The sequence below is a fragment of the Fukomys damarensis genome, unplaced genomic scaffold (assembly GCF_012274545.1).
Source record: "Fukomys damarensis isolate Sample0158 unplaced genomic scaffold, DMR_v1.0_HiC HiC_scaffold_10, whole genome shotgun sequence".
Taxonomy (NCBI): domain Eukaryota; kingdom Metazoa; phylum Chordata; class Mammalia; order Rodentia; family Bathyergidae; genus Fukomys; species Fukomys damarensis.
Genome location: NW_022900922.1, coordinates 23965172 through 23990414, shown reverse-complemented (window position 1 = coordinate 23990414; position 25243 = coordinate 23965172). Strand labels below are relative to the sequence as shown.

The 25243-nt window shown below is 39.7% G+C and overlaps 1 protein-coding gene across 4 annotated transcripts in view; it reads right to left on the bottom strand.

Annotated features, from left to right (window-relative positions):
* Kif13a (kinesin family member 13A) overlaps positions 1 to 25196 on the bottom strand; it is a 190039-nt gene extending 164843 nt beyond the window's left edge. For all 4 annotated transcript variants that reach the window (XR_004516526.1, XR_004516527.1, XM_010622914.3 and 1 more), the window contains exon 1: positions 25067 to 25196. Coding sequence is in view for 2 of the 4 variants with exons in the window: in XM_010622914.3 (XP_010621216.1) it covers positions 25067 to 25125 (59 nt within the window). In the remaining 2 variants the exon portion in view is untranslated. The remainder of the gene's footprint in view (positions 1 to 25066) is intronic.
* Between the last annotated feature and the right edge of the window lie 47 nt (positions 25197 to 25243).

The window sequence follows — 25243 nt, the reverse complement described above, 5'->3', positions numbered from 1 at the left end:
AGCTGACTTAAGATTCACCAGGTTGTGTTCCGAGAACTAAACTGTTAATTTCCTTTAACCCTTACATCCTCATGAAATATCATTCTCATTTGAAAATGAGGAAACTGAGGCTTAGAGAGGAGAGGTAACTTGCCCAGAGTCACACATTAATGTGGAAAAGATGAGACTCAAGCTCAGGCAATCTTGTCACCAGAGCTCTACCTTTAACCACTGCTTATTACTTACCCTTAAAAACAGATCCACTGTGAAGAAGTTATAGAAAAACCCAGTGCATGCATACTTTTTCAAAGACTACCATCTACTCAGCTAAGTGTCACCTGTTTTCCTTCCCTTTTCAAATTAAATACCACAAGCCCCCCCCCCCGTATGGGGGTGGAACTCAGGTCCTTGAGCTTATGAGGCATGCATGGTGCCACTGAGCTAAATCCCAGGCCCAATACTGTAAAGTCTTATCCAGCATCTGCTCTCCACCTAACACTGTGAGAAGAACCAAGATGGAAATCAGAAATCTAAGGCAAGATCCCAACATGCAAGAAACTTGTCATCTAATTTAGGAGGCAAGTTACGCCTCAATAAAGTAGTGTAGGTATTACTGGGTTTAACCATAATATTTAAAGACAGGATGTACATCTAGTGACTAAGAGCAGGTGGAATTGTTGCGCTGTGACTGCTCTCTTCCTCTTCCTCTTCTTCTTCCTCTTCCCCTTTCCTTCCTCTTCCTCTTCTTCTTTCCTTCCTCTTCCTCTCTGTCTTCCTCTTCTTCAGTGTCATGAAGTTTAACATCACAATAATTTCACACACTTATTCCAAAAACTTTTTATAAGAAGTACCTGAGGGCTCCACCAGCCTTCCTCCAGAAACCATTCACAGAAAGCATTTCCAGTGGTGAAATATCTCTCAAAGCTGTTGCCACTGCTACTGAAGCAACCCTGCTAACCTGAGGCAGGAATGGAAGGCTCTCCTTGTGACAGACACCTGCCTTTACAAGCTCAGGCACTTCCATCCAGTCACAGCTACATCCCAAGCACAAGGAGAGATTTAATCCACGACCAATGGCCAACATTTCCAATCAACTGTCCTGTCTTCAGTGACATTATTTTCATTTACTATATCTGCAAGTTCACCACATCAACCCAAATTTCTCAAAAGATACTGAAGGAACTTCTGAGAACTTCTCTAATAATTTTTCTTGGGAATTCCATTCCTCTTTGCAGAAATTCCTTTTCCCATCTATCATTACTGTAGAGTGTCCTGAAAAGCACGCATCCAACTACATGTCTAGCCAAAAACTAGATACATCAGACTTCTGAGTATTTGAAATTGCTAAGTAAAATGCCTATAAATATCAAAGAACATATTTTGTTACTTATAAGATTAGTTCACAAGTTATAAATAGTAAAAACTGTTCTATAAATGGATCACAGCTGTTGTTAGAATTTTAAAAGGAAATGACTACAACAATTGGGTATTGTCACAGGATTTATTTTTTCTATCAACTATCCTTATATTTCAAATCAGTCAATTCATTTCCTTCAGGTTCCCTTTGAAAGTACAATGTGATGTTTTCAATTAATTCTTAGTGTATAATAATTTCATTTATTCTACCTAATCTATTGTCAAAGTTTTTTATTCAACCAAACACTAAATGGATTTTCATTACTACTCATTGCCTTCAATATTTAAAATCCAATTATGACCAGGTGTGGTGGTGCTTGCCTGTAATCCTAGCACTTGGGAGGCTGAGGCAGAAGAATTGCCACAAGTTCAAGGCCAGCTGGAACTACATGGTCAGTTCAAGAACAGCATGAACTACATTGTGAGACCCTTTCTCAAAAAAAAAAAAAAAAAATCAAATTATGATATTATGTGAGCAATAAGAAAATTTTGGTATCATTCATCTCTAAATAAAAAAATTAGTCTGGAAGCCTTATACAAGTCATTGTTTCATGAGCTACATAAACTTTATCATTCATTCAGTGTTTATTGTAAGCCTCCATGCTAGGTATACAATGACAAGCAAGACTGGCAAGATGCCTGAAGCTTCATAAGAACTTGTAAGAAGCTCTTGATATTCTCACTGCTATTTAAAGAGCCTGCATGGAAAACAGCCACACCCATCCAGATCCATGTATTTTATGTACATCTGAAGACTGCTCTTTATTAGCTGTGCTACATTATACTTGGGCGCTGCAACACTAAGTATTTTATAAAATATTTATTTGCCACCAAAAATAAAACTCTCAGAATACCAGATGTTTCTTTGTATGAACACATAAGAGTCAAAGAGTTGGAAAGCAGGACAGGAAAGAATTTATTCTTAGAAAAATAAACTGGGTAGAAACAGGCAGTCACTGTAAACAACTCTAAACAAGATGGTCTGAACACCTTCTCTATCAACAAGTGGAGAGGACTCATGTAGAGCAGTGTAGATGATTTTCAACTGTGTTTATTAAACTTCCACTTGAACCTAAAAACAAACATGAAAGTCAGAGAGCCAACAGTAGGTTTCCTCATTCAATTCAAAGCTGTCAGGTCCCACCAGCTCCCCTCAAGAGAAGGGGTTGAAGGCTAGAAAAAGTTGTATTACACACTCATTCTGAGTGGCATTTGTGACTCCTGGACTTCCGAGTTAAAAGTTGCCAAAAAGGTAAAATCATAAGAAAAGGGTATGAGTCACTGGGAAAAAACTCTCTTTGGAAATTAAAGAAGAAAACATTCCTGAGAGTGGGAGCCATGAGAAATAATTTGGGACTTTGCTTTGACTGGAACACTAATGGATCTGTCTCTGGGCACTAGTGTTTATTGGCAGCTCTTAACAAATGAATTATAATAAAAATAACAGTGCTAACTTCAAAACCAAAAATGCTTTTGCTAAATAAATTTCTCCCCACATATAACTTTTTCCTTTTATATCCTAAACTTGACTGTATGAATATCATTGGGTTGGTCAACAAGTATGTCACATTTTAGAATAATAACCTTCAACATTTTTATGTGAAAGGACAGCCTTTCCGATCCATTATAGTTAGGGTGGTGCTACAGGAGAGCCACTCTCCTTCCCCAGGGAATATACACCAGCCTATCATCTCTCAGGAGAATGTGCAGTTTCTAGAATGATCTAAAATGATCACGCTTTTAAATGTCTGAGAACTACAACAATCTCTCTCCCTCTACTTCTCCCCCCCTCTCTCTACCTTCCTTTCTCCAGCACCGGAAATGAACTTCACTCAGGGTCTTGAACATGCTGGTCAGGTGCCTTTCCACTAAGCTACATCCTCAGCCAAGAAATATTGTCCCCTGTTATTCTTCAGAGATATATTCCTAGGAGAATGAAGCAAAGCGAAGAATTGTGTCTATCATACAGAAGTGCATGAGAGACAGCAAAGGGAAAGAAGCTGGGAAGAAGTCCTCACTGGCTTTATCACCAAGCAATAAACTCAGAGGACAAGGTGAGCATCTCCAAACTGAAGTAGGAATGCTCCAAAAATCCAAAATCTTGATATCCAATAGGGCGTTGTGTAGGCAAACACATGCTATACCAATGAACTATGTCCAGCCCAATCTATAATTCTTGAATGCGAACAGGACACCGCAAATGGAAAATTCCACATGACCTCATGTGATGCAAGCTGCAGGCAAGACACAGGAACACTAAGAATACAGTACCATATCAGACTATGTACATAAGATATATGCAATGTAAGTGAATTTCCTGTTTACACTTGGATCCCTTCTCCCAGGTATCTTATCATGTATATGCAAATATTCTAAAATCTGAGAAAAGCTGATACCAGAAACATTCTGGTCCCAAATATACCAGATAAGGAGTACTCAAAGTGTACTGTCTTTTTCTATCTTTTAACATTTTTTAATTGGGATGCACCAAAACAATCAAGATTTAATGGTTTGGCTAGCAACAGTTTTGCTTTCTTTTGAGGCATCTATATGTTGGTGTGTCTCAAGATCAATGGTATTTTTAGATGCAGTGAAAATACGGTGATAAAGTAGAGAACAAGCTTGAAATGGCCATAGAAGGTCACTCTTTTCCTTCAAGCACTGAGAGGTTGGAAAGAAGCAGGAAGCCACAGGATCACAGAAAAGGAAGAGCAAAGAAAAGCTCTGTAAAATCATCTGGTGACTGGTGACAGGGTGACACAGAGGTCACTAACCACAAAGATGAGCACACAGAAAGGGCAGGAGCCAGAATGGCTCTGCTTGGAGGTCAGTACAGCAACCACCTATACCCGGCCCTGCCCTGAGACAGCTGACATGGTGAGGGGTCATATGTACTTCTGGCTACCTCTGCACATCACCCTAGGTCACCAAGAGGAAGCGCAGCCACAGTGGCTGGATGAGTTCCTTGTGGGCCTCTCTGATTTTCCTCCAAACTTCCATACACATCCGACAGCCAATCTACACCTTTCTATTTAATTGGAATCTTCCTAATACTTGACTCAAATTTGATTCCTCCAATTAGTTTTGGCTTCTTAACGACAACATAATTAACAGAATCAAGCTCATGTTATCAGCCAACCCCACGTTTCTTAGATGGATTCTTTGATTCAATTTTTTTTTATTTTTGGTACCAGGGATTGAACTCAGTCAGGACTGTGAGCTTGTAAGGGAGGCGGCAGCACCACTGAGCTAAATCCCAGGCCCAATGCAATTATTTAAACCACAGATCTGTCTGTCCTCTTTTCTACTACCCTCTAAGCTTTCAGTGCATGAAGATAATCTTTTATCTCATATAGTTCAATTATATGACCAGTGGGTCTGGACATCAAAAGATTTTGCTTCCCTTGAAATGCTGTGACCAACAAGTATGCTGGAGAGAGTAAGTGTCACTATGGAGAAACATGGGTAAAAAAAGGTTTACAACTTTAAAAACTTATCATCCATGATTGCAAAGCACCCCAAGAAAACTATCCCAGTGGTGTCAAGGTTCTACATCTTGACCATGATGGTTACAAAAAAATTGTAAAACTCAAGAAAAAGTTCCCTTAAAGTGAGTGAACTTTATCGTAGCCAAATTATACCTCAATAAAGTTGATCTGAAAGCATATTAGTCCAGGAAGTAATTATTTAGTTTAGGGTAAATCAGCTTCATTAACTCTCTTCATACTCTTTTAGCTGCTCAAATAACCACCTTCTTAATTCTCATAAAACACACTTGAAAAATGGTAGACAAAATGCCAGTGATATTCAAGTAACTACCATCTGCTTTTTACAAGACGTGATCATTCAATGGCTGGAAGTGATATGTTAATAAATCTTGTCCGTGGTGCTCAAAAGCTGACATTAGGAAACTACCATTTTCTCTATTGGCCTCAAATGCAGGCAAAGCAAAGATGAAAACATAAGTATCCCAATCACTGGAAAAGGCATAAAGAAGTCAAATTTATAAAAACAGAGGAAAATATCACTGTTATAGTGAGGAAGAAAATATAAGTGGAAATCTTCCAGATTCAGTATGCAGTAATGCTCCATTTTGAAGAAAATGTCAACAGTTTAAGGGCTTTATAAAAAAAAAAGTAAAATTGGACTAAACTGATACTAGCTTGGGAAATTCTTCACATGCTTAGGTGATACTGTCATTTACATAGCTTCAAAGTTGACCTGACCTAATTTGATTCTAAGGAAGTGTTTTTAGGATTTTTGAAAGGTACACAAATTTCAAAGGAAACTCATGTATTCTAAATGAAAGAAACAAACTTTCCTAGGAGCCCAGATTATTTTCATCTCATACTTCTTAGTTTCATGTTTAGACAAGTCTTAATCATGCTTAGTCTCTAGATATGTTCTGTGCACAAGTTAACTAGATAATAAGAAAAATGTTGTTTCCGATCAAGGCCAGTGAAATAAACCATCTAAAACTTAATTATCTAAGAATAGTTAGTTCAAATATGAAAATCATAGGTGGGGAAGAATAAAGCTTTGTTGTCTTTTTTTTTCCTGGTTCTGGGGATCAAACTCAATCTTGTACCTGCCAGGCAGGTATGGTGCTGCTGAGCTACATCCCCAGCCCTGTTGTCTTTTATTAAATATCTTCTATGGGTTATTTTAATAACCAATATTCCAACAATTATTAAGAGACTCAGTGATCAAATGTGGAAACTGGTTTTCTGGAAAAATTCCACCTAACTTTTACTGAGTCACAAGTTCCATTCCCTTTTTAGGAGTAAGGAGGAAAAAAGTATTACAAGTGACTCCAAACAATTTAACTATGCTTCATTAGTGGTATGTTTTCAGAGCACAGCACTGAGGAAACCTGCGATGGTAGCTTTTTCATTAGAGTTGATTCTAACTCTACTATTTTATTTTATATTTCCCTTTGTGATGACAAATAACACATTCATTTTAGTAATTATAGATTAAGGAACGACCATAGACTTATCAAATTAAAAAGTACAATATTGGTTTGAGTGAAGTTAAAATTTTTCAACTACGGTTGGTCACGGTAGCACACGCCTATAATCCCAGCACTTTGAAGACTGAGGCAGGAGGATCACCATGAATTGGAGACCAGCCTGAGATACATAGTGAGTTAAGGTTAGCCTAAACTGCATAGTGAAACTGTCTCAAAATAAATAAATAAATAAATCTCAACTAGGTAGGTTGGTAGGATAAAGGTAAGTTAAAATGAAAATTATCAGTGTCAACTCATAGAACTAAATATGTATTATTTTTAAAATTCTATCTCTAACATGGCCTAACGTGGCGACTTAATTTTTTATTTTTATTTATTTATTTGTTTATTTTGGTACTGGAGATCGAACTTGGGCCCTTGCACTTGTGAGGCAGGTGGTAGCACCACTGAGCAAAATCCCTGGCCCTCAATGAAACAGAATTTTGACTTGGACTAAATGTTTAACTGAACTCAGTCTTGTAAAGTTTTATACACTGTTATTACCTAGAGGCAGCACGGAACAGCTGTTTTCATAACCATAAAAATGAGTTACTCACTTTGGTGGTATTAAATACCATATACAGAAAAATGAAAATGCATCAACATGTTAGCAAGATGAGCAAATTGTGTTTTATCTCTAATCTATACTTTACAAGTGTCTGATGTGAATGGGCATCATGCTTATAATTAGGAAAAATTATATTATAAACAAAGTTATTTAAGCTTTCAAAAAGAGAAGGATGGACAGGTGCCTCTCACTTTCCCTGCAAGAAACTCAAAGCCACGAACGTGCTAGCTCCAAGTTCTAAAAAGCCAGGCATCTGGATTAAAAATAATAATAATGAGGAGCTAGGAGTATAGCTCAGGAGCAGTGCGTGTGCTTGGCATGGACAAAGCTCTGGGTTCCATCATCAACACTCAAGTAATAATATTCGTTAATAAAGCTACTAAGTAGAACCATACTGTTTGCTTTTTTGTCATTGAAAAATGCTGTGAATAAGAAAGAGCCATCTTGCACTCAGCCACCCGCTCCATGTTGGAATACTAAAATCTGTCCATGGTAGAACTAATGAAAGCCTTTCTGTAAGACTGCAGGTTCAAAGAGCTGAGATACCTGGTTGTGCATCTCCTAAGTCATGCAATAATACCCTCACTGTACTGAACGCTCTGGCAACAACCTCTGGCAACCTCACCACTCACTCCCCAAAGGAAAGAGCTGCAATCTGGGTCTTCTCTTCTTCAGCTAGCCAGAGTCCTCTGACTTTCTGTTCTGATTCCCAAGCCAAGAGTCTCAGGCATGGAACTACGACCCACTGATATATTTGGTAATCACTGTGCACAAGTCATTTGTCAAACTGGATGTAGTGGTGCACAGCTATAATTCTGGCTATTGGGAAGGATGAGGCAGGGAGATCTCAAATTTGAGGCCAGCTTGGGCAACTTAGCACGACCCTGTCTCAAAAATAAACAAATAAATAAGGGCTGATGTACACATCAGTAATAGAACATTTGTTTAGCATGTGCAAAGGCTCTGAATTCCATCCCTGGAACAACAAAAGCAAAATAAGTAACTTGTTAATAAGGTGTTTATTAAATAATATCCATTAAAACTTACTAAAGGCTTTTTTAAAACTGCAGATAGGTTACTTAAAAAATATAAATAGACTCAAAGTTATTGTTATCCATGCAGAATGCCATTCCCATATGATTTCTGTTCCAGTGCACATTCCTGGAAAACATCTGCCCACAATACTGAGAACCCTGGAGAAATGATAAACTCAGGCACATCTCTGGACATGTGTTCTCCAGAGGGGAAAAGTAAGCACTGCCAGCTGACACAAGAGCAAAGAGAAGATGCAGCATCAACCCCACTGCCGTTTAGGTACCAGAGAATAAGACAGGCCCAGGTCCTCCAAGGGAAAGAACCACATGAAGACCACCATCCCCTGCCATGGTGGGGCGTCGTGCCTCACAGGCCACTGACTCCTGTCAGACCTGGAGCGGGTGACTGACAGTGCCAGCACCTCTCCCCTGTCTCTCAACTCTCCCCCTCCACCTCTCTCTCCCCAGAACAATGTGAGGAACCATTTCTGTTCTGGCTCACAGGAATACACAGCGAGTCAGGTTAGTACAGGGTCCACCCATCAGGGTCTGGGACACACACCACCCGTGGGGGAGACATAACCGGTACTACAGGAAACTCCTGAACTTGAGACTTCACCTAGGACAGAATTCTCTCACACTATTTATTTACCTGTACAGAACTCACTGATGAGGCTGCTATATGGCTGTGCAACAATCATTTAAAATGTGAACACGTAGGCCGAGGATTTAGCTCAGTGGTTCTGCCATCTGCCACACAAGCGCAAGGACCCGAGTTTGATCCCCAGTACCAAAAATAAATAAATAAATAAATAAATAAATAAATAAATAAATAGGTAGGCATGGTGGCACACACCTATAATCCCAGCACTCAGGAGGCTGAGGCAGGAGAATCGCTGTGAGTTCGAGACCAGCCTGGGCTACATAGTGAATTCCAGGTCAGTCTCAACTACATAGTGAGACCCTGTCTCAAAAAACTAAAACAAACAAACAAACAAATAAATAAATAAAATAAAATAAATGTGAACACTTGCCAAAGACTGGGTGACGGCAACCACAACTTACCTTGTGGAATGCTAAGAGTGACAGCCAATGACTGTCAGCCCAAGGCAGTGGTAGTCAATGTTGGGAGGGTACAGTGCTACATTTCTACCGCCACGATCCTAACAAGCCACACAACTGCCCAGAGCCTGGCATATGTAATAATCTAACACAGAAATGAGAGCTCTCAAGGGCCCAGGCTAGCAAGGACAGAACCACAGGGATGTGAGCAACATTCTACCACACACGCATGTGCGCGGCCACAGCTCCTGCAACATTTAAATCCATATCCTTCACTTCACCCACTCCTACATCATCTGAAAGGTACCTGCATGTGTGTGGCATGCTCTAGCTGCCAGGAGAAAGGAAAGGGGAGGAAAAAGATGATAGACAAGGGCTCAAGGTGATAAGTCATTTGTAGAGATTCTTCCCAGACATAGAAGTGGTCACTATCTTTTATTTGGGGTAACAAGTTTGGACCTGATAGAAGATGGAAGAAAAGCACCAAGATGCTTAGGTCAATTTGGATACAATGCTCAGTGCAATTAAATGGCTATCACATACCTCCACCTAGCATATCACCAACATCCCTAGAAAGAATTCAGTAAACAAGAGGCTTGGGAGAAGTTCCCCAACACTCACAGCCCTAGCCAGAGCTATCCAGTCAAAAGTATTATCTGTCCAGTAACAGAAGCAGAGCCAACTGCTAGGAGCAAGTAAGTGATCTGAAGTGTATTTATTTTCCCTGCTCCTGATCGCTGTCAGAGCCCCAACACAAACATGTTGCCATATACTCAGTGTCCCGCTTGACAATGCTGTTCTCTGGCCAGCTGATATGTGCTGATTAACAGCTGACTAATTACTAAGGATTATTAGGCAAGCAAAAGGCTTTCAAATTTAAAGCAGAAGATGATCTATTGTATGCCTCAGAGGCCTTAAACAACCCAGTGGCAGGGTGGGATCTACACAGCTCCGCCTCTCTTCGGTCCCAGCTGCTCTCCCCAATCACAGCTTTGCAGAGGGGCTGCAACGGAAGGGCTCCAGACCCAATCCTCCGCTCATCCCAACTCCCCCTCCTTCCATGCCCTGCCTCCCATTCCTCACCCCACTTCCCCCGCCTGCTCTCTGCCTCCAGGGCTGGGATGAGGAGCTACAGTAGCAGATTCCAAGAGCTCAATGCACCATGTGCTTCCCTCACTTACGGAACTCTGGGCTGGGACTGTGGCCAGGACGCTTCACATGCAGAGGGAAAAAAGAAGAAAAAAGTAAAACACACATTTCCTGCTTGTTCATGAAGTGGACAAGGCATCCCCCATTCTTACTGCACACACACACTTTTCAGGGGTGAGGGGAGGGAAAGGAAACAAAAAGAATTCAGATGTGTTGTGCACATGTACCAACTCGCCATGGTGAATGCAATCACGATGCACTACACATATATACTAAGAAAAAATAAAATTTAAAAATTGGTCAAGCACATTTACTTCTTACAGGTGTTCACATACAACTTCTGGATATATATTCTTTTCTTAAATGCCTGCCACATACCTGGCCAGAGACAGGTGAATACCTATTATGAGGAATGTCCCTCTCACAGAATTCACTGCACCCACCTCTGTAGAGCAGGGTCCTGTGGTCCCAACAGCTAGTCTTGAAAATGCATACTACATTAAACATCCACATTTAAATCAGAAACAATCAGCAAATTCTAAGACAAATACGAAAACCTTCAAATTTTCTTTTTTTAACTGCTCTTTTTACAGGCTGAAAAGAAACTTTCTTCTAAAATACAGGATGAGTAAGACACAATATTAGAAGCAAGACCAGGTCAGTAACCCTTAAGCACCCTTTCGTAGTGAAAATAACACTGTCAACACTCACCATGTGTTCCCCAGAGCCCTTCACACTCTGCACTTCTTGGTTCCAGCTTTGCATATGAGGAAACCGAAGCATGGTCAGTCGCGGGACTTACCCCGAATTTCCCAGCTAGAAAGCGGTAGAATCAGATTCAAACAAGCAGCTCCAAAGTCCACCCTTCTGGCCACTATAACATTCTGCCACAACAGCTGACAATGTTTTATAAAACTAGTTATTGGCACCCAACTGATGTCTACAGACACAGGGCAGAAGGCAACTATGAAACTTCTCTTCGGCCAGCTTAAAAGCCACGGCTCACACCTAGATTGAGTTCCCTAATCTTAAACCCAAAACACTCCAAAATCTGAAATGTTCAGAATGCTGACATGATGCCAAAAGCAGAAAATTCCACACTTGACAGCCTATGATAGTTCAGACAAAGCACAGGTGCAAGCTGGGCCTATATAAACAGTCAAAACACAGGTGCAAGCCAATAATACCAGCACTCTAGGAGGCTGAGGCAGGAGGAGCCCAAATTCAATCCCCACTTGAGCAAATTAGAGACTTAGTGAGATCCTACCTCAAAAAATAAAATAAAAAGGGCTGGGGATGAAGTTCAGTACAAAGACCCTCAGTTCACAGTCTCCAGTATAGCAAACAGAAACAAATAAACAAAAGCAGCTGCACCACAAATATTATATAAAATATCTTTCAGGGTAGGTATATAAGGTGTATGAAAGACATACTTTAAAGCTTTTAATTTTATTTCATCTAAATTTTTAAAGATCAGTAAGGTATTTTGTTTTTGCAGATGGGAAGGGGACCAGGAGATGGAGGAAGGTGGGAAGGAAGTAAAAGGGAACGCAAAGAACCAAGATGGGTTAGGTACACGCACCGATTCCCCACAATGAATATAATTATTAGGTACTGCAAGCGTGTACTAATAAAAATTAAAACTATAAAATAAAACAAAGATTGCTGTGGACACTTCAATACCAAACTATAAAAATAAAGATGTCAACAGCCATTTAAAAAATTTAACATACACACAGAAAAGGGAAACTCTTTGGTCAAATTCTTTTCTTCCTTCCTTTTACAGTGTTGGGTATCAAACTCAGGTTCTTCACAGTTAGGTAAGTGCTCTAGCCCTGAGCTACACAATGGTCAGTTAATAAAGAAAAAAAAAATCCTATGATGATATGGTATGCATGGGCTAAGGAGGTTTTGGTTCCCCACCCAGCGTAATTTATTCCTGTTTGGAATAGCAATCACTGCTGCTCATCCCAAGGGGAGTACTGGGTGTAGTCTTTCTCCTTGTCTTCAAGACTGACCTTCAACGAACCTCCTCCAGCCACAGTTGTACTACTTTCTTATCTTCCGTCAACTTCTTCCAGGGCCCAGCCCTGATGACTGCCTATAATAATATTTCTAACTAACTTAGCTGTCAACGTAATGGTACATGAGACCTCAGACAGCAGGACATCCAACTGCACTTCCCAATTCAGTAATCTACTAGGGCAGTATTTCCATCAGCTCCCAGGAAAGGAGACAATTTGTTTTTAGTAAAGTTGCATTTACCTGATGGTTAAATCCTGTGATTTTATCTTTCCTCCTATTGTGGTGTTAAATTGTCCTTTATTTTATTAAGTGAGGTACCAAGATACCGTGGTATTTTTGTTTTTAGTGTGCTTACTTGGCACATTTAAGAGAATTTGGTAACAGTTAACTCAAATTTTTATTTTAACCAGTTTGTTTGTTTGTTTTTAAATTCTCAGCTCGAGGAACCAAGGCTTTGAAAAAAATTGGTTAAATAATTTCTCAAGAACTTAAGAAAAAAAAATCCCTTAGGATTTAAGTAAACCAGAAACTTTGAAAAAAATGTACTTCTACTGCATAATTTGCTATCAAAATGTAGCCTAAACTCATCCTGCAGAAAGAAGTACTACTTTACCAAAGCAGCAATACCTCATTTCAAAAACTTAATTCTTTCCATGATTCTGGTCATAAACCAAGCAGGGCAAGAACTGAATCAAATTCAGTGGTTAGGTTCAATGTTGACCTTACAGGGAAATCTGCTTCATTCTAGTCCAGTTCACTTTGGGACCAGAATTGTGGAGAGAAATTGTTACCACAGTACTTCAAGTCCTCAAAAAGCAATGAAGTGGCCAGTTTGTACTGTGATGCTGTGCAGCTCTAGATCAAAACAGATGTTTAAAACTGAATAAGGATCCCCAAATTTAACGATTATCTCGATAAACCTTCCCTACTACACACTCCTCCCTCCTTACACAAAACACCACCCTTAAAACAAGGAATTTTAAGGATCTTTTTCAATGTAACAATGTAACCAGTCCATTACAATTTGTATAATGAATGCTACACTTCAATTAACTATATAAATAGTAGTAAGAAAGAGAAAAAAAGGAAACAAAACCAAGAACTCCATTCCATTTTTAAATTTACAATTTCAATGCTCCCATTCTAACTCTAAGTTCAGCTGTAATTCTTTACACATTCTCTACTTAATTGAGATTAGTAAGATAGAGGGACAGAAAAGCACCAATTGTGAGGACTTGTTTTACTAAACCCCAGAACAGAATATAAGTATATTTAAAGACCTGTTAATTTTTTCAACAAAGTACATGTGACTCTCCCAAAATTTAGGCGACACATCTTCCAGGTCTGCAATGGAACTTCTGTGGTTGGCTTCCTTTCCTGATAGTACCCCAAGGACCCAGCCCGGGGTCACTCCAGGTGGGAGTACAGTCAAGGCAGCACCAAGCTTCCCTTCCCTCAAAGGCTTCCTTCCTGTTCCATCTTTAAAAAAGAGAAGAAAAAAGAAGACCAAACACAAAAAACAAGGCCCGAACTTCTCCCCGCAGGGCTATGGCAAACAGCTGCTTTCCTCACGCCTCTTCTGACAGCAGCAAAGCTCATCACACCTACAGACCAGACTCTGAATTAACCCTCACACTAAGGGGAGCAGGGCACAAGGCAGAGTGGAAACACACACACATGCACACACTCACACCTGGAGTCCCTCCTCCCACAGTGAAAGATGGGAAACACTGTGATGGGATCGTGGGAGTTTGGCAGCACTGGAAAGGACTCTTCAGAAACAAGACAAGCTGGCCAGGCGTGGTGGAGCATGCCTGTAATCCCAGCACTCTGGAGGCTGAGGCAGGAGGATCACTGTGAGTTCGAGATCAGCCTGGGCTACAGAGTGAGTTCCAGAGCAGTCTGAACCACCTAGTGAGACCCTGTCTCAAAAAACCAAAAAAAAAAAAAAGAAGACAAGCTGCCCAACAAAGCCTTTTCCTAACAGGTCTGGAGATGTCATTTCTCCACCCCAGCCCCTTACATGACTGTATGGAAAAGCTGTGTGCTTGCAAGGGTAGCTGAAACATCATTGCCCCCACTCATAAAACACAACTGCAGAAGGAAAAAACTTGCAAGGTCCCAATTAAATGACTTTTTAAATGTCACATGGGCACACACCCAGGCCAGAGGCTCGCGGGGTGATGGAAGGAACCAGGCCTCTCGCAGCTAGCTGATAAGGACGGAAGGCAGATATCCAGAGCTGGAGGCTGTCTCATTTCACTGACACCTTTGGCCCCCGAGGCATCAGCTACTGCAGGCTATCCCAGCCTCCCCAGATCAGCCACCCTGTCTCCCCAGTTCTCCTAACAAGTAAATTAAGATGCAATCCATTTCAGCCCTTATAAATGTTACCTACGCACCGTTTTGACTCAACACTGTATTTACCACAGCTGAGACAAGTCTTAAAGTCAGAATTCGAAAAAAAATACCTTACAGGGTTAATTATTTAGTCCAGTCTTCAATTTCACAGATGAAGAAGTTTACAGGCAAAAGTGATTCAACAATGGCTAATTAGAAGATACAAACCAACTCAATGGCAGAACCCAGTGGCATCCCGAATTCCAGCCCTTTTCCACTACACCCTGGCTGCTTCTTTCTCCACAGCCCAGATCCCCGGTGCTGCCCTCGGGTCACCAGAGCAAGGTGAGTCAAGCAGGGAAAGAGGCCTGAGGCTGGGGAAAGCTGTCCTTCCCAACAAGTCAGCATCGGAGGACAGGAGAGGCAAGGCCCAGCACCTAGATTATTTCAGTAATACCTTCCATCCCACTTCAAGGAAAAACAAATGGTGAGAGGCGTTTTAATTAGACACACCTGGCTGGACAGCCTTTAAATTGTGACACTAGGCTTAGGCCTGGTATGTTAAAGTAGGCCAGAGGTTTTCAAGCTTGGCTACTCATGAAAATCAAGTACCAAGCCTGTGTGTTACAAAAGACAAGAAATACAATTTAATTAAGCTTTTTTGATCTGCAATCGTACCTTGAAGCTGTTAACTCTCTTGGACATTCAGCCAGGTCCCACCTTCAGATGGCCACACCCCAGACACTGAAGTAGGGTTGTATCTACTTTACCCCATCCCAATTGCTGACCACAGAACTCATGAGCATAATTAAATCGTTTTTTTAGACCACTAAGTTTTGGAGTGCTTTACTAAGCAACAACAGTAACTGGGACACCTGGGAAGCTTTGTGACAATCCCAATGTCCAAAGTGTACTACAGCCCAATTAAGCCAGAACCTTGGGGTGGGTGGGAGCCAGGCATCTATTTTTAAGGCCTCTCCAGTGGTTCTATTCTGCAGCCAAACACTGAAAACCTTTGTCTAGACCTGCCACATGTGGCTGTTTACATTTAATTAAAATAAATAAAGTTTAAAATTCAGTTCCCAGCTCATATTAGCCACACGCCAAGTGCTTAATAATCATAGTAGGCTGGTGACTGTCATAACGCACAGTGGAAATAACATTTTCATCACAAATGAAAGTTCTATTAGACATTGCTGGTCCAGATCAGCAGTTCCTCAAAGTCAGTCCTGAGCTTTGCACATGAAGAGCGTGAGGGAACTTGATAGAAATGCAAATGTCCAAGCCCACCCAAGGCCTCCTGAGTCAGAACCTTTGGTTATGGCCTTCAGATGATTCCCATGCACGCTCAGGTTTGAAAGTTAGGCAGAAACAAGATTTGACAGAAGTTGTTCTTATCGCTGCCCTCAACAAAATGACTGTTCTATGTGTCAGGCTTGACCTGGTCATGAAATGGTCAGTGAATATGTTCTTTAATTCCAAGCTACAGTTTGACGAGATACAAAAAAAGCACAACAAAACAGACAGCAGATGCAGGTGCTGTCTCTGCCAGACAGAAGTCCCACTGTCTCAAACACAGAGCATGTAATGGGGTGCTCCCAACACAGATAACTATAATGTACAGCATCTTCTCAAAGCCAAGTCACCTGAAGATACCCTTACATCTGCCTTGATTGATGTGTGGACCTCTACACATGACAGACGTGCCTGACCTTTCTTCCAATGCCCTATAAAGCTTTCTGCCTTTTTCTTTGTTTGGAGCTGGCAGCCTCTTGCTCGCTGTCAGTTTCCTCTGCCCAGGTGAATAAAGTCTGTACCTCTGCTTTCACTATCCTGCTGGGGTGGTCTCCTCCCTCTGCATTTGTTACACTATGTCTCTCTCATTCTTAAATTTAAGAATTGCTGATTTCTACTTTCATTATAATGAAAGAGAATAGCTTGTATTATCATATAATTTCAAACAAAGGTTTTCGTTTTAGCAAGCTTGAGAAGAAATGCTTTTCAATTAGTAAGCAAAGAACTCTAAAAAGACTCTGTTATTTATGATCATGAAAAACAGTAAGGGGCTGGGGATTTGGTTCACTGTTTCTGCCACCTACATCTCAAGCACAAAGGCCTGAGTTCGATCCCCAGTACCAAAAAAGGAAAAAGAAAAACACTAAGGTCTGAAAATACAGAAAATACTAAAAATTATGAAACTCCCCCAATTATATTGTTATTAAACTTAAAACTGTGAAAGATATGGAGCATGACAAAACATAAATGCGAGAAAAACTAAACATAAAACTGTGACTGAAACTATTTAATACAATATTAAATGGGCAGGGTCAAACTTAAGGAAGAAATTAGGAAGAACTGAAGTGGAGGACAATGACTCTCCTCTGCCCATTTTTGTTTCTATCATGCCTCTTAAAAGTTTCATAGTGGCAGGCTGAGGATTTAGCTCAGTGGTTTGGCCACCTGCCTCGTAAGCACAAGGACCTAAGTTCTATCCCTGCTACCAAAAAAAAAAAAAAAAAAAAAAGTTACACAGGCAAAAACATTTTAGAGTGTTAAAACGATTTTTTCAAAAAGATATAATTACACTTTGATATGGAAAACCCACTGCAAGGATGATTTGATAAAAACAGTGCTACTTTATCAACAACTCACAGAATTGCTCATCTCATAGTAACATGAACTCATCACTAGATTCAATCAAATGCTGGGGCTTGGGCTGGAGACTCTCAGGTTCTTATACTCCTTCATGTCTCCAAGGATTCTCTTCTCTACTTTTCCTTCTGAACCTTAAATTTACAATCAAATAGAAGAACCATACATTTTTACGAACTAAATTTTAGGGACAGATGTGAAAACCTGACATGTGCACCTGTATGTGTTTAGTTTCCATCTAGTCGCTGGGTGGTAAAATGCCAAATATAGTAATTTCAAGGGAGTAATTTCTTCACACTTCCAAATGTAAATTTTCAAAAAAAGTTTACAGAATGAGCTTCCTTTAAACGATAGCTCCTGAAGCCCACAGCTTGATTGTTTTATCATGTTTGCATACAAATTTGAGCATTTCTTCCTTCTTCAGAGCTCTATTGCCAGCAAATTGCTTAGACTGTCAAGTAATCTTTCTGAGTGTTGTGGTTGATTTCTCTGTTATTTTGTTTCCCTTGCAGGTAATGTTCTGAAAACTTTAATTTCTAAACACATAAACACCTGCTCTGCTTTAGGTCTGGGGAAGACCTAGAAAGGATACTTTTGCTTGTACAATTCTGAGAAACCCGTATGTTCAGGATGGCTATTATTTGAGAGAAACTTGTTCTTTAAATTTTCTTAAACACAGAAGCACCTGCCACGGGTAACTGTACTGTCAACTGGACAAGTTTTCCACTGATCTCATAACTTGATTTTTCCAGAAGCTAATTGGAAAGGTGAAAAACTTGCCAACTTGGTATCATTCTGAAAATTTCTTATGCCATTTTCCCCAACCCAATAGGTATACACTTCTTAAATTAAAGGGCACCAAACAATTTCTTAATTAAAATGTTTGCAATGATGACACAAAAATAGGATTAAAAGTTTCCCCCATCACTTTGCCCTAGCCACAAGTAATTATTTTCATGAATGTGGGTAACTGAGACAGCAGTTGGTATGTGCAATTTTAGCATTTGTCTATGTTCTTTCAAAAAAGAAAATAATTTTTATTGCCACAAGTTAAATGGAAAAGGGATTTGACGAAAGATTTAAATAATATAATAATAATTACAGAGGCCATTTACAAAAGACTTTCTGTGTGGTAGGAATTGTTGAATATGAAGTATTAAAAACATAAAGATAAATCATGTATAAAACTTGCCCTGCAGAAACCCCACAGTTTAACTGATGTAGTCTGCTATATCTGAGGAATGTCCTTACCATAACAGAGAACAAAACAAACAAACAAACAAAGAACTTTACAAAATACAGGGAGGGGAGAAACACAGAGTATTCAGAGAACTAGCACTATACAGATGAGAAGATATCATAACCAAGAAAAATGAATGTGATGTCATTTTTTAAAAATCAGTCTAAAAAAGAATGCTTGGAAATTACAAATATAACAGCAGAAAAGAGAAACTAAGTATAAGAGTTAGAAGACAAAGTGAAAGACAAAAAGATAAGAGAAGAGCCAGGTGTGGTGGCGCTCACCTGTAATCCTAGCACTCCGGAGGCTGAGGCAGGAGGATCACTGTGAGTTCGAGACCAGCCCAGGCTACATAGTGAGTTCCAGGTCTCAACTACATAGTGAGACCCTGGCTTAAAAAAAAAAAAAAAAAAAAAAAAAAAAAACCCAAAAAAGACAGAAGAAAAATAGGAAAAATAAAACCACTAGTGGATCAGTTCAAGGAACTCCATGTGTCCTAAAAAGAACAGAGACAATAAAGAGGAAAATTTTGTTAATGAACTAATTCAAGAATTTTTATCAGGACTGAAGAACAGAAGTTTCCAATTCTAAAAGGCCTCCTTTCATGATTTCACAAAGATAAAAAAGATTTTTCCATAAGATTACAGAAAGGAACAAACCAGGTCACATCCAAAGGATCAGAAATTCAAATAACTTCTCAAGAGAAACACTGGAAGATAAAAGACACTGGGACAACATCTTTAAAATAGAATTTTATACTCACTCAAATTATCCACGGAGTGGATAGTATGAAGATATTTTTCATGGTTTCAAAAAACTTTACCTCCTAACTATGCTTTCTCAGAAAGCTAATGAAGCAATAAACCAAGAAAGAAGGAAAGAGAAACAAAGAAAGAGAAGATTCCAGAAACAGAGGTAAAGGGAATAATACCCAAAATGATGGGCTATCGGTCCATGTCAAGGGGTTAAGGAAAAACATCTCTTGGAAGATGAAATTAAAAGAATGTTTAATATGTTTGAATGTCCTGAAAGGAGATATCAACAAGGAAAAGGTAGAGAGTTTGATTGCTGAATTAATAAGTACATAGCAAAAAGAAGAACCAAAATAGAAAAGAGCTTGGCATGGTGGTGCACACCTGTAATCCTAGCACTCAGGACACTGAGGCAGGAGGATCACCTAAATTTTGAAGCCGGTTCAGGCTACATAGTGAGTTCAGAGCCAGCCAGTCTAAAAAAAAAAAAAGAAGATACTAACTCTATAGACCACAATAAGTTTTATACAACAGAAAAGAACTAATGTAACAGTACATGGCTCAAATGTGAAGCTCTATATAGTCATAAAAATGTCAAAAATACTGATGCAGCCAAAATTGTTATGTAACTATATTGGAAATGTGGGGACAGCAAAAATCTGAGTGTAGGATAGAAAGAGATCAAATCAAAAAGTAGCACTACCCCTTCATCCTTTTTTGGCGGGGGTACTGGGGATTGAATTCAGGACCTTGCACTTGCGAAGCAGGCAGCAGAACCACTGAACTAAATCCCCAGCCCTACTACCAGTTCATCCTAAGGAATAGGGAGAGAAATTCCTAGAGAATAAATTAAAGCTACTCAAGATGTTCACTCTGGGTAAAGAAATTAAGAGGAGGTGTTTTTGTTTTGTTTTTTTTATTTTCATAGCCTTTATAAGTTATAAAACTGTATTACATTTTATTTACATTGCTTTAAAAAAGAACTGGACCCAAATTTACCCAGTAAACATATATTTTTCAAATTATAAGTCTGTGACTCGTTAGTGGGTTGTAAAATCAGTTCAGTAAATTACAGCCATCCTTTTTTAAATGAATTAAAATAGAAAAGCATAGAAAATAAGAAAAACATTGCATATAGTTAAGAGCATGTTACCATGAACTTTGTAATACACATACACACACACACATGGTCATAATGTAAAAAGTATTTTGAACTGTGGACCATAATCAAAATAATTTTTAAATCACCACTTTAAACTGCACTGCATTATTATAATGGTTACTATTATTTTAAAAGATTTTAATGTACCTCTCTTTTAAAACAAATTGCAAATGTTGACAGCTAATAAAAATATTCCATTGTAATACTCCTTAAAATCCCACTAATACTGTGCCTGAAAAATGCACATTCCAAGACTAGTAAAATGTAAATATTCTTTGCTCTCATATAATCAACTTTGCAGTGGGCGTGGTAGCACACACCTGTAATCCCAGCACTCAGGAGGCTGAGGCAGGAGACTCACCATGAGTTCAAAGCCAGCCTGAACTGCATAGCTAGCCTCTGTCTCAAAAAAAAAACCAAAAACAAAAACAAAACAAAACAAACAAAAAATTCCCAAAACAAACAAAAAAACTTTGCAATAAACTCAGAGAGAAGAGCAATAAACTCAGAGAGAAGAGCAACACAGAAAACAGAATTCAAAGTCCCCAAAACAATTTCATATTGTGGAATATTCCTGTTTCTTAGGTGATTTATCTTTCCAATTTTATATGGTTTTCACTAATATCAGTCTACAAAGACCCCTGAACAGAAGGACCCATCCTAGAAGCCTTGGAAATGGAAGGTGAAGGCAGCTTGGAAATAAAACCCTGCAACACACAATGCATAAACTAGAAACTATGTATCCAGTTGACCAACAGGTAGCTTCCCTTGCACCAGACCTGCACTACAATACACAATTCAAAGTGTATTACACACCTTGCAGTATCAAAAAATGGGCAGGAAGTTAAAAATCTTTGATACCTTTTTACTAAAGCCCTGTATTTGGCATGATATTTTTTTACTTAGCTAGATTCAATACGCACATTACTTTAGAGGCTAACCTTACCATTCACTTACATAAAATAATAGAAACTCCTGCTGAAAGCAAGTTCTACTATGTTCTACCTATAACAAAGCTTCATTTACTAACAGAAGGATCAATCCATAAACCAATGATAATGATCTGTACTTTTAAAAGCCACCACGATCATCCATGCTGGATGTAAAGAATGAATCAGTCTTCGTACACTAACGTTAAAAGACACTAAAGATATTTGTTGAATATATACAAGCAAGATACAATCATTTGTATTTGTGTATATGCATGCATGTGTATGTATACGCATGAGAAATAAATGACTTTGTTTAGCCTTTTTGGAGAGGCAAGATTATGGGGAAAGAAGGGATGACAGCAAAGGTGAGAAAAAGACATTTCACTGTATATATTTCACCCACTTGGGCAAAGTAGGGATTTTCATTCACTCTGCTTCCACTTCCCACCCACACCCCACATTCAAACACACATAATCGCCCAGAGGTAATTTGTAGCAAATGTACTTTCACTTTCCTCAAGGAAGGACTTTCACCTCATCTTGCAAAAGTGAATCCACCTCTTAGCACCCACAAGACCAGCACAAATGCCACCAGCCTGTCACTACGGGCTGCCAACACCCTAGGTGGCTTCCACAGCCCCTCTGTATTGCCCACTGTGTAAGGACAAAGTTATCTGCCTTCAGGGAGCTCACAGCCTCCAGGGAAAGAGAGAAGGGGAAATGGAATCTCCAAACAATTCAGTACAAGTAACAGCAGAGGTATATACTAGAGTAATTGCTACATTGTATCCCCCCTTCTTCCCACAACTCTGTAAAGTAAGAGCCTCTGGAACAAGCCTTGAATCCACAGTTACCCTTGGACCCCCTAGGCCAAGCATGGTACTTCCGTGAACTTTGTAAATGTCTCCTGAGCAGCAATGCAATTGAATTTCAAGAAACAAATCATATAGGACTTAATGTTTCAATGGTGAACAGTATACGTGTCAACTATTAATCTGGACCTGTGCACTGTATTTTAATCTTAGAATTTCAGCATCAAAACAAAAAATTTTTTTTTTTCTGTACAGGAGATGGAACTTGGGACCTTGCAGTTGGGAGGCAGGCGGCAGCCCCACTGAGCTAATCCCCAGCCCAAAACAAACATCTTTAACCTCAGAAGCCATCTAGTCCTCACTACGCAGTCTTGGCATTGATTCTATAAAGGAAAAATATGAAGGCTAAGCTTGTCTGTTTCTTTTCCTGGAAGTCAATATACCCTCATTTGTTTTTACTGGTAAAATGGAAAATGTTCATCCAGCAACTGTGTATATCTGGTCAGGATTAATGTATTGGTAATTTCTTGGAACTTTCAGAAAGATAGTAATTTTCAACTTCGCATGAGTTAGCCACTATTTATTCAAGGACTCTTACATTTCATTCAAGCCTTAGACTGCTGGGTATACACAGTAATATTCTCATTCACTCTTGCCCTACCTTGAGCTCTGTTCAAAAACAAATGGTAGAAATGAGTTGCAAATACAAAATGAAGAAGCATTGTTGCAATTAATCAAACCAAAGCCCAAAGGAAGAATTGCTTCTATTTTGAATGCATCCTTGTTATAAGGAAAAGCACCCTAAAGAAATATGAAAGCAAGAGGCATAATGAAAATCAAAATGCACATGGTGTCTTTATCCTTGCAGAGATAGTAATTTTAATCTACAAATAGCAAAGATATGTTGATTCTCCTTAGTTTATCTATAAACAGAATGACCAGCACCAGCAGAAACCCACAGTGAAGCAGATCTGTCAGAAGGACAGAACCGGAGAGCACCCATTTCAATGGTATTTTTATAGCTCTATGTAAGGGACTACATCAACATGCAAGCCAATGGGTAAATCCCCAAATCACCTGAAAAACCTTTACTTGAAAGACTAACATGGCAGCCCAACAGATTATTTATATATGATCAACTGATTATTTAGCATTTGGAACCCACCATCCACAGTTATAAATTCTACCCAAACTCCAAAAATTTAATCTGTATCTTTGCACAAATGACAAGACTTCAATAGCACTGCACATTTGAGAGTGACAAGAAGCAGGTACCAAACCAGCAAGGAAAACAAAAGCAGGAGCTACAAAACAGGACTTAAATATTCTACCTGTTTCCCAGACTGCTTGAAGAATCTGACCTAATGAATGTTTTCTGAAATAATACAATACCCAGTTTGGGGGTTGGGCGCGTAGGGCTTTACTGGCTAATTTATTTTTTTTAGTGGCTACAGTAATCTCCACATATTTCAATTAACTCAATAAATTTACTTATCACCATGAAATATACTATCCACATTGCTATAGATGTTATCTAAAAATATAGCCCTGTAAAACAATATTTTTAATGAATCTAAAAATACTGCCAGAGGATACATCCATTACTAAAAAGTATTTAACACCACATCATAAATGTAACTTAGCTATGCGATGTCACTGTAAGAATCTGCTAAGGGTGGCAGAATGTTTGCAAATCAGATAAAAATTGCACAAAAAATTACACGAAAAGCAAAGAATCCCCGGATCTTTACTCCTCATAATTTTCTATCCCTAATTTAGCAAACAGTGCAGGAGTAACACATGATTACAGAACGGAAACAGCTGCCCCCTTCAGCAATAAAATAACAAACCCTGCTTCAGAATCTCCCACGGTGAAAATCTCTGAAGAGCAAAATTACTACATTGTAGCTCATCAATCAACAGGTGACTTTTAGAAACGCATAGTCATTTTCAGGAATTAATTTTGTAGAATCTCGCTTTCTCCTTTACATTTTTTTTTTTTTTTTAAACAAGCTACTGCACTGCCATGTTGAATGAATTCCAACCGATTTCTTCTGGGAGCTTACCAGAAAAATGCCAAAAATCCAAATACAAGCTACTGCACTGCCATGTTGAATGAATTCCAACCGATTTCTTCTGGGAGCTTACCAGAAAAATGCCAAAAATCCAAATTATTTTAGGGCATTTTCCCATACCGTTGCAAGGAACAGAGCAGAATTAATAAAGGATCTAACAGTTACCACTTTTCAAATGCAAATATGTTGCCATCTAGTAAATGCAGCCTCCTTTAAATCTCCCCTCAGCGTCTATACAGTTCAGGGCACTACTTTTGTTTCCTTGAAAATCAAAATTCGCGCATTATAGTCAGGCATTATCTCAACTCAGCACTAACAAAAAAAAAAAAAAAAAAAAAAAAAAATTTAAGGGGATGATCCTGAATCTTAAAGTCAGGTTTGCCACCCTCCGCCTTACACACAACGTCCCCCAATAATTCTGACAAAGGAAGCAAACGTTGAGGTGATAAGAATCAGAGGCTCTGAGTTTCACGAACAAGGACTTAGCCTGGTCATTCGGCCCCTTCGGGCCTCAGTTTTCGGATCTGTATAATGTGGCCATTGAATTAATCACCCCCAGGGCTTCATCCGGCCTCCTCGCTCTCTGGGTGGCCTGAACTCCACAGGGGACACTGCGGACTGGTGCTGGCCCTGGCCGGGGTGCCCTGCCTGACACCGTCCTAGATGGGAGGGGACAAAAAGGAAGGGCGACAGCGGGAGGAGAGGAACTTGGACTTGCAACAGCTCCCCACAGGAGCGAGCGACAAACTTGAAGCCGCCTTCCTAACAAAAGGAGAGCGTTCTCCCATCTTCCTGGCTCAAACTTGCAGGACGCCGCGAGGTGGGGTCCCGCCGCCGCCCTCCCCGAACCGCTTTACCTTTCTCCCTGCTTGCTATTGGAGGGAGGAGGGTGCAGAACCGTCTGGTTCCCTTCCATCTCCACCACGCACTTGGTGTTCAGCTCCAGCTCTGAAATCACAGGGGCAGGCGAACGTTGCAAAGTCGAGCATCCGCGCCCCGGAGCCGGGTCGCCCCGGGAGGCGGCCGAGTCAGGA